This window comes from Saccopteryx bilineata, chromosome 6 (assembly GCF_036850765.1).
Source record: "Saccopteryx bilineata isolate mSacBil1 chromosome 6, mSacBil1_pri_phased_curated, whole genome shotgun sequence".
In the NCBI taxonomy this organism is placed as follows: domain Eukaryota; kingdom Metazoa; phylum Chordata; class Mammalia; order Chiroptera; family Emballonuridae; genus Saccopteryx; species Saccopteryx bilineata.
Window position 1 is genome coordinate 179045215 of NC_089495.1, and position 10659 is coordinate 179055873.

General features: G+C 41.0%; 1 protein-coding gene across 5 annotated transcripts in view; it reads right to left on the reverse strand.

Moving 5' to 3' along the window:
• Positions 1–9568, reverse strand: part of ANKEF1 (ankyrin repeat and EF-hand domain containing 1) — a 31219-nt gene extending 21651 nt beyond the window's left edge. For 2 of the 5 annotated variants that reach the window (XR_010726081.1, XM_066235574.1), the window contains exons 1-2: positions 9200–9568; positions 1170–1593 (exon numbers count right to left, since the gene is read on the reverse strand). Coding sequence is in view for 4 of the 5 variants with exons in the window: in XM_066235574.1 (XP_066091671.1) it covers positions 1170–1515 (346 nt within the window). In the remaining variant the exon portion in view is untranslated. The remainder of the gene's footprint in view (positions 1–1169; positions 1594–9199) is intronic. The other 3 variants (XM_066235576.1, XM_066235578.1, XM_066235577.1) reach the window with 3 other exon arrangements.
• Between the last annotated feature and the right edge of the window lie 1091 nt (positions 9569–10659).

Below are 10659 nucleotides of genomic sequence, written 5' to 3' on the forward strand. Positions count from 1 at the left end.
AATCAATGTGCCTAAATTTGTTTTATCCAATGTTTCTTGAATGAACTTGACAGTGGAACCAATTCTGCATGTAGTACTTATCAACATCCCAGTGATTCAGTGGTCCATGAAACACTTTGAGAAATGATATTTGATAGAGCTTTGAAAAGCTTCTGTTTTTTGTTTTGTTTTGAATATGACATTTTAAAACACATTTTTTTAGGATATGACATTTTAAAATATAAATAAGCATACTTAGTTTATTTTGTTATGTGTCACCATTAAGTAATTAAATAATTCTTCTTGGTCTCTGTCCTCTCTGTTTTAAGTAAGTCACTATTTGGAGAGAGTTACAAAAACAGATTTTGTTCCTGTCAGAAAGCATCAACATTAAATTGAATTTATTTCTCTACTATAGAGCTGATGATAATGGCTTTGTACTTGATGCAACTCTTTGAGACAACTGATGAAATCTACCCATTTATATTAAGCCTGGTGGTGATCTTCTTAGTGATTCTCATGAGGCTGTGTCACCTCCTGCTGGAACCTGGGATTATTTGGGCAAGAAGCCCCAGGTCATGGTTTTGAGATGGGTTTAGGGAGGGGAGCAGAGTGGGGAGGTGGGACTGTCTCACCTGAATACTCATGGAAATGTCATGTTTCAAATTTCAAGTCATATTTCCATATTATTTAAAATGACCCTAGAAATTTGGAGTTTATGCCAGAATCCACCTTAATGCTTTGAGTTCCCAAGTGTAACTAACTCCTTTCTACATCAGACTGTTATGAAAAGGAGACAAAATCCTTTTGGAGTCCTAAGTCTAGTATTGCTCCAGGTTCTAAACTTTAAAAAAATAACAAAGGCTCTCCCTCTTTTGTTCTAAACAAGATTTTATATTTAATAATGGATGATTATGACTACAATAATATCAACATGTATCATGTAGAAAACTCTCCACATTCAGGAAAACTATCTAACAGATAAGTCTAATTCTAATTTTCTTTTTACATGAGAAACACTCTCAGCTCTGGTTTCCCTAAGATATAACTATAACACTTTCAAACTACGGGGAGTTGGCATCCTTAGGTACAGGAGTAAATCACTTTTAAAAGTTGGAAAGCAAAAGAGTCCACATTATTGATTTCTGGCTACAATTTCATCTGCTTGAGAGAATGTTGGGATTTTTTACCTTTTCCTTCATTATCGACTATAGACATATTCGCCTTCGCCTTGGCTAATATTTCCATGGACAGTTCGTGGCCCAGCTCGGCAGCCCTCATTGTCGGCGTACAGCCCATTCTGTCCTGCACGTCAGGGTGAGCCCCGTGGCTAAGGAGAAAGCTGACCATATCAATGTCATTGGAAACCGAGGCTAAGTGCAGGCCAGTGTATCCATGGATAGGATCTGTGAAATTGATTAGCTCAGGGTAACCAAACCTGATCAGCTTCTCTATCTGCTTCTTGTCTTTGTTCCGGACACACTGAAGGAATTTGTAGAGCTGCAGGTTCTCAAGTCTCTTATCTGCAAAAGTCATATTTGTCCAGCTTCTTAAAAATGCTTTTATGGATGAAAAAAAAACCCACTACAGTAGAAAGAAAAATACACACAAAACCTAAACAGAAACATATAACGCAAAGTTAATTGTCACCTTTATTTTGATTAAATAATAATAATATTTAAGCCTTCCCCAAGAAGAAAGGCTGTTTCTTATGAAATATTCTTGCCATAATTTATTGCAACAGAGTTCATAAAAGTAGACATTACATATAATTACAAAAATATTCAACTAGCATAAAATTAAAATATTTCAAAACTATTTTTCCATCATGATATATATTATGCAGTTTTCTTGTTATCTCATATAATATCCTCTCCTTGACACAACCTTTCCATTTACCTATGAACAAGGTTGAGGGTAATTACATTGCCAGAATAAGGATCTGAGCTCCCCCTCTGTGGCACTGTATCAGCAGGTCCCCCACAATGTAGAGAACATAGTGCTTTTAGTAGTTAAAAAATGTGATAAAGGGCCCTGACTGGTTGGCTCAGTGGTAGAGCATTGGCCCAGCATGTGGATGTCCTGGGTTCCATTCCAGGTCAGGGTACAAAGGAGAAGTGACCATTTGCTTCCCCCCAAACATTCTTCCTTCTTCTCCCACAGCCATGGCTCAATTGGTTTGAGTGCATCAGCCCCGGGTGCTAAGGATGGCTCTGTGGAGCCTCCATCTCAGGAACTAAAAATAGCTTGTTTATGAGCATTGGCCCCAGACGGGGGTTGCTGGGTAGATCCTGCTTGGGATGCATGCAGAAATCTATCTGTCTATTTCCCCTCCTCTCACTTGGAAAAGAAGAAAAAGTTTAAAAAAATGTGATAAAGAACATGCAATAATTTGAAGTGCTCATTATAAATGGGAATCGACTACAGCAGTGGTTCTCGAAGTGTGCGCCCTAGAAGATTTCCAGGTGCGTCCTATGGTATTCCAGAGAAATATGTGCCTGTTGGGGACCAAAAATCCAACAGGGTTTTGTTTGTTTGTTTGTTTGTTGTATTTTTCTGAAGCTGGAAACAGGGAGAGACAGTTAGACAGACTCCCGCATGCACCCAACCGGAATCCACCCAGCACGCCCACCAAGGGGCGACACTCTGCCCACCTGGGGGCGATGCTCTGCCCCTCCGGGGCATCGCTCTGTCGCGGCCACTCTAGCGCCTGGGGCAGAGGCCAAGGAGCCATCCCCAGCACCCGGGCCATCTTTGCTCCAATGGAGCCTCGGTGCGGGAGGAGAAGAGACAGACAGAGAGGAAGGAGGGGGGAGGGGTGGAGAAGCAGATGGGCGCTTCTCCTGTGTGCCCTGGCCAGGAATCGAACCCGGGACTTCTGCACGCCAGGTCGACACTCCACCACTGAGCCAACCGGCCAGGGCCTCCAACAGGGTTTTGAAGTTTATATTTTTGGGGGACAGAGGTGTAGGGAATTGGCTGTAAGCTGACAGTTTGCCCAACCCGCCACCTCACTTGCCTGATTAGGTTGCAAAGGGATGTTAAGATGTGGTGCTGGCTTGTTTACACTACCTCCCATGTTCCCCGGAAAGACTGGAGGCAAGTTTCTTCTATCCTTTGTTTGTTGTAAAGTTATGCGTGGTGGGGGTTTTCTGCACTTGGTAAAATTCTTGGGTTGCCTTGGAAACGTGATTAGAGACCATTGATTTGCTAATAGACTCACTTTGCCCTATAAATAAAGCATGATATGGTTTTGGGGTGCACTTTGTTCTTGCCAGCAGCAATTACAGGGCCCTCCCAACCCGTATTTTCTTAATTCGCATATTTTCTTAGTTCCACACCGTTCCCACTCAGGACCTGGAATTACTAGCTGCACTGGTTCGCAGCATGTGCCCAGATATAAAAATAAATATAGTTACTCTATTATACCATTTCATTATGGAAATACCACTGTTTGTTAACACATCATTATTATATTTATTATTAACACATCATTATATTATTTTTAGATAAATACACCCAAATAAAATGGATAGATTTCTCAAAAAGAAGCATGATATTGAAGAATCTGATTCTGGAAGTGAGCAAAAGTTAAGTGTAAATAAAATAGGACTTGAAGGCTGATGGGAAGAATTTAATTTATAGCATTTTCCATCACTTAACACTGAATAATATGATTGGATTAGAAACCCATTCATGGAAGCTTCAAGTGATTTTGGTTTAACATTAACAGAAGAAGAAGAACTGGCAGTTATATCCACTGATCGTGGATTGATGATTAAACATAAGGAATTGTCTCTTGAAGCCTTTTGGATTTCTATAAAAGAAGAATATGTGGCAATGTCTAAAAAAACTTTGAACATTTTACTACAATTTTCAACATCCTATTTATGTGAATTAGGATTTTCTACCCTCAACACAATTAAGAGTAAAAAGAGAGGAATTCTTCAATTTATTGATGAGGAAATGAGAGTTTGCCTTTCAAATATATGCCCAAACATTGAAGAAATCTCTAGGATACATCAGGCTCATGTTTCTCATAAACACAACAATGAAAAAACTTAACACATTCGTGCTGGGACCTGCCAAATTTACTAAATCTTACTAAGAATGTATCTATATATATAAAAAGATAACATTTTTGTCATTTTATTTACTTTTTAACCCTCTTTTTATGAATTCTAGAAAGCATTACTCAAAAAATGTACATAAAAATGTTTTTTAATGTCAGAATAAATTTACTTTTGTCGTATTTATTTTGTTTAATTACCATAAAAGCACACTTGGACTTTATATTTCTTTCTTTAATATTTGACTTAATTATTATAACATATTTCTCAGAAATTTGTATATAGTGCACCTACAATTATTTGTAGGATTTTAAATGCTCCCCGACTTCAAAAAATTTGAGAACCACTGAACTACGGTCTGTGAGATCCCAAAATGAGATGGATAATTATTTTGTCATGTCATGTGACAATGAAGTAACAATCTTTTAAATTGAGGAATAGCCCAGGCTAGAAACACTCAGCTTGCTTTCTTCCATTGGGCGAGGGGTGGGGGGGGGTGGGGGAGGGAACAAACTGTTATCATATATAGAAACCATTCCTGATAGTATGGTGGTACTATCCTAGGCAAAAGCATTGCCACAACCCCTAATTTATCTCACTGCTTCACAACAACTCCCTGTAATCCAATCTCTATGTAATCCCCAGAAAAATCTTTCAAAAATGTAGATCAGATAAGATCAGACAAGTTTCTACCTCAACCTTTTAGACCCGGGTAGTCAACCTTTTTATACTTACTGCCTATTTTCGTATCTCTGTTAGTAGTAAAATTTTCTAACCGCCAACCGGTTCCACAGTAATGGTGATTTATAAAGTAGGGAAGTAACTTTACTTTATAAAATTTATAAAGCAGAGTTACAGCAAGTTAAAGCATATAATAATAATTACTTACCAAGTACTTTATGTCAGATTTTCGCTTTTTGGCAGAATAAATCTTTATAAAACAACTCACTATAGTTAAATCTGTCTTTTTATTTATACTTTGGTTGCTCTGCTACCACCCACCATGAAAGCTGGAATGCCCACTAGTGGGTGGTAGGGACCAGGTTGACTACCACTGGTTTTTTATTTTTATTTTTATTTTTATTTTTTTTTTGTATTTTTCTGAAGCTGGAAACAGGGAGAGACAGTCAGACTCCTGCATGCGCCCGACCAGGATCCACCTGGCATGTCCACCAGGGGCTACGCTCTGCCCACCAGGGGGCGATGCTCTGTCCCTCAGGGGCGTCGCTCTGCCGAGACCAGAGCCACTCTAGCGCCTGGGGCAGAGGCCAAGGAGCCATCCCCAGCGCTCGGGCCATCTTTGCTCCAATGGAGCCTTGGCTGTGGGAGGGGAAGAGAGAGACAGAGAGGAAGGAGGGGGGCGGGGTGGAGAAGCAAATGGGAGCTTCTCCTATGTGCCCTGGCCGGGAATCGAACCCGGGTCCCCCGCACGCCAGGCCGATGCTCTACCGCTGAGCCAACCGGCCAGGGCCTACCACTGGTTTAGACAGAGCTGCCTCTCCCATCTCCTAAGGTAGAAATGGGTTCACGGCTAAGGCTTAGCCTCTGTTAGTGAACCCTCTCCCCAAGTACAGTGAATGTCTCAAGCATATTATGCTTAGCAAAGACATCAGCCAATCAATACCCAATAGGACCCTCTTATCAGAACTATGTGGAAAAGCTACTCTTTCTGCTGATGTTGTTAAACAGTGGGGTGTGGAGCTGGGGCTGTAGATTACTGTTCATTCTTTATTTCCCTCACAGATCCCCCTACTCTTTAAATCTATCAGCTAATCCTGTCAACTCTACCCCCCTGACATCACTTCCAGGCTGACCTTGGCTAAGTCATTGTACAACCTTCTAATTTGTCTCATTGCTTCCACAACAGCCCTCTGTGGCGCATTTTCTATTCAGCCCTAGAAAAATCTTTTGTAAATGTAGAACAGATAAGATCAGATCAGCTTCCAACCCCAACACTTTAGTGTAATTATTTTTACACATAAAGAAGAGTTGAACACCCATTTACCCACTACTGAGATCCTACCATTAATGCCTGACTTCTTTTTGACTTATCTACCCATCGTATTGTTCTGATCCATTTCAAAGTAAATTGCAGACCTATTCCAGTATATGTGTCCTTACCTGGAGTTCAGTGTTTGTTTACAGCTCGTTTTTCCTTTTCCTTTTGGTTTTTTGAATATGTAATGAAATGTATAAGTATCAAGTGTACCATTGCATGAATTTTGACAAATGCATACATCTATGTAACCCAATCTCCTCTCAAGATACAGGGCATTACCTCATGCCAGAACATTCTCTCCAGACCATCTTTTAAAAGCACTTCAATATCTTTCAATTATATATAATAAGAAAAAAAAAACCCTCAAGATGACCTCTTTGGGTCCTTTCTCCTATATAACATTTCTATAGATGTGTAGATACAGGTATAGTCCATTTAAATATTGTGTATCTTCCCCACTAGTATGTAAACTTCTTGCAACAGCAGCTTTCTATTATAATGACCATTATTTCTTCAACCAGAACCTGACTCACATGTGGAAGGAATCAAAAAAAATTCCTCAGTTTCTGGCTTGAGCTGCTGTGCCTGAGATGGGGAACCCAGGATGGAGTCCAGACTGGTCAGAGAGTATATAGCTGGTTAAGCTTTGAGCATGCTTAAACACGTATTCACAAGCCAATAGGATACATCATTCAGAGACATCGGGGCCTGGCCTATGTGGGGTTGTGAGGTTTTCAGGGGTTTCAGGGCAGCCTGAGACTGGGTGAGAGAAAAGAGGAGTTTTCAGAGGAAAGAGTGACCACATCAAATGTGTGCAGTTGTCTTTCTTAGCCTTCTCTTTTCTCACTCTTATGTATGCTATTTATTCTTTGTGCTTCTTCCTTTCCTGCTGGGACCTCAGCCATTATATGCAGTGGTGGGATTCAAATAATTTAACAACTGGTCTCTGCCCTAATAACCGTTTTAAGTATAAACAAATGATATGCTGAAAGGTGGTTTATTATTTCATGCATTTTATACTTAAATAAGAACAATAAAAGAGGTACAAAAAACTAGATTATGTTATGTTTTAAAATATTAATAAAATAATATTAAATAAAACCTGACAAAAAACAATAAAATTGTTATTTAAGATATTTTCGTATTGTTTCTTGACTGGTGTCCTTATTTGCAATTTTTTTCCCCTATGGATGGAATGAACATTACTATGGACACTTAGAATATGCTGTTGTGCAAATGAACGTTAAAAAAGAGTAAGGAATGTAAATTTGTAATTTTCACATTGGGCAGCTGCCCAGACAGCCACCTTAGAGAGAACCCTGATTACAACTGATTCTTCGAACTCAACAAAAATTAAGTAACAGTTCTGCCAAACCAGTGTGAACTGGATGAATCCCACCACTGATTACATAGCTTGTGGCTTTAATGTCCTATTTGCCATAGCCCTTCTCTTCCCTCCTAATGTTTATAATGGGTGGTGGACTAGGAAACCAGGTATGAAAGCTTGTTAGACCCGTGTGTATAAATCGGCTCCCAATAGGTCCTGAACTGCCTCAGAAGTCAGCTACTTGGCCTTTGCTTGCATGCTGGGTGACATTTATTTCAGCTGCTGTTAATGGCTGGTTTTATTATTATCAAATTCTAGTTAGGTGCAGTGCTGTCCTACTGCAGGCAGACATACATCCTACGTGGAATAAAATGCGATACTCCCAAATAGCTTAATGATTATACTGAATCCATGCCACTCCATTAGTGTGAACGCAGACTTCCAAATCAGTGTCTTCACTGTTGACTTTGATAGCTCCCACCCCAAAGGAACAGCAGCATGTGGCACTATCCAATGTCACTACAATGGTGAATTCAGCAATCTGTGGGCTAGTTCCACAACTTGTATCCCTTCCAGCTAAAGCCCCAAAATGCTGGGGACAGAACGGTGTCCTACACAGAGTCCTTCAGAACCAACTGCCGAGACTGACCAAGAACCTCACCCCACTGGAAGAGATAACAGAAGCTCTGCCCTCTAGTACCCGGTGACACTGTAAATTGTGTAGCATCTCTGACCCCTCAGGAGAGTCACCACATTACAGACACCCTAGCACGAGGGTCGGGAACCTTTTTGGCTGAGAGAGTCATGAACACCACATATTTTAAAATGTGAGAACACCACATATTCTGTGAGAGGCATACAACAACCCGTGTACGTTATGCATTAGCCAATAAAAATTTGGTGTTGTCCCGAGGACAGCTGTGATTGGCTCCAGCCACTCGCAACCATGAACATGAGCGGTAGGAAATGAATGGATTGTAATACATGAGAATGTTTTATATTTTTAACATTATTTTTTTTATTAAAGATTTGTCTGCGAGCCAGATGCAGCCATCAAAAGAGCCACATCTGGCTCGTGAGCCATAGGTTCCCGACCCCTGCCCTAGCATGTGTGTGTACTTTACCTCAACATGGCCCTGGGGTACTTTGGCACACTTGCATCTAAAAATTTAAGTGGACAGTTCAGAAGAGTGAAATAGAATAGGATTTTTTGACTTGAGGGCCATGATTGGGTCTGAATATTCTGAAACATAAAAAATCTGTGTATGTTTGTGGGGGGGGAGGTATCCAGATGCATTGTTCACCTGGTGGGAGAGATCCATGGAGCTCATCAACTTCTCAATGAAGTCTGCTAGACAAAGTTGTTTGTTACAAAGAGGAATGAGGGGGACATGCTTGGAAGAGATAACAGACTGTGGAATTGGAGGTGGGAGAATCTATTGTAATCCTTCCTCCTCTGCATTATAATTTATACAAACTGGTTGGGCAAACCTGGACAGTTACCCCTGTAATTCGTGCCTCAGTTTCTTCATCTGTGTAATGGGGGATAACAACAGTAGCCGCTTGTGGGGTTGTGTAAAGAGGAAATGCGCTATTTTTCATTCTGGTTAAGAACTTAGCCAAGTCCCTCAATACAGGCTCACTATGAATAATCAAACGTCCATCGGTCTCAACTCACCCTACCAGCCACAATTTACATTTGGCGGGCGAGGGGAGTTCTTTACTGTCCCTTTCAATTTTAAGTCTCAGAAAAATCCGGAGGGGAGGATTGGTAAAATGTAATTTCAAGGAAAAGATCAGGTGGGCAAATGGTGCTAAGCTCACCTCTCAGTCGTGGGGGCGATCAGGAGCCACAGATGTCGGGGCACCAAGGCGCCTCAGCCTGCAGGTGCGCCCAGCGTCCCCAGCTCTCCTCTGCGCAGGTCCCAGCCGCAACCTCGGGCTCCTGGAGCCGAGCTTGGGCGCCCAGAGCGAATGGTGTCCCTTAGACAGAGCAGGCAAGCAGGCACGCAGGGGTGCAGGGAAAAGGGTGCGTGTGTCCATGGGCCCTGACTCTGCCCTGTGCGTGCAAGCGCACGACCAGGTGAGCGCAGGGGACGGGGCGGGAGCCTTCCAGACGGACCGATTGTGAGCTTTGGTCACCAAGGCTAGGTTGCCAGGGTAACCGCCCAGGTGCCCGGCGGGGCAGGGCAAGGCTTGTCTCCACCCACCACCCACTGTTAGTCCCGCCTCCCTCGTCCTTCCTGGCGGCAGAGTCCCCGCCAGGATGCTGGGGGTGGGTTCAACACTCCAAGTGCGTGCAGGGGCGGTGCCACCGTCTGCTGTTCAAATCCTCTGAGTCCTCCCTTCTTTCATCCTCCTCTCCCACTGTCCTACCGCATTAAAAAATAATTTAATTAGAAACGTAATGCTCATACAGTAAAATAAGTAAAAGGCGCAATAAAATAATTTGAAATAATTTTTTTAATTTAAAGTTTTAATAATAAAATAATTTTTTAAATTAAAATATAAATGAATAAATTATATAATGAAATGAAAAGTGAATCCACTTGTCAGAGACAACTGTTATAGATTCTTCTAAATCTACCCGGAAATTTCCTTTGCATTCTGCAGGATGCATCTATACTTAAAAATACTTGTACGCAAATGGGAGCAAGTATATAAAGGAAATCATTATGTTTCAGCGCCTGCAAGTGTGTCCTAATGCCCCCAACCGAAACACTTTTGGGGAGGTAACTTCTTAAAGCTTTTATTTGTTTATGTGAATATAAAACATGCATGCTTTTAAAAATAGTATGTAATAGCTTCTGAATGAAAGCAATGGTTTCCCCTCACTCCGTTTGAAAATTTTGTGGACACAAAAGAATATGCTGTATACAATATGGGAAGAATGAAGAAACAAAGTCCTCCGTGGCTATGGAAAGTGAAGGCTGTCTCTACTGCTGAATGTTTCATCTTTCTCCCCAATACTGTGTCCTCCCTTTCCTGCTCTCAGAGCTAACCATGATTCAGAATTTTACATTTATCACCCTTTTGCTTTTGAAAAATGTTTTACTTCATATGAATGCTTCTCTAAAAATTGTGTATTTAGTATTGCATCCTTAAAGAACTTATAAAAGTGGATGTTTTTTCCTTTCAACTTTATCTTTTTGAAAATGTATCATTATATTTAATTATAGTTTTTTTTTTATCCTATCAGCTAGATACCACTCCATTGTATTGCCATTCCACAATTCCACACCCCTTTTAAATCTGACTATTGATGGACATTTGAGATGTCTCCA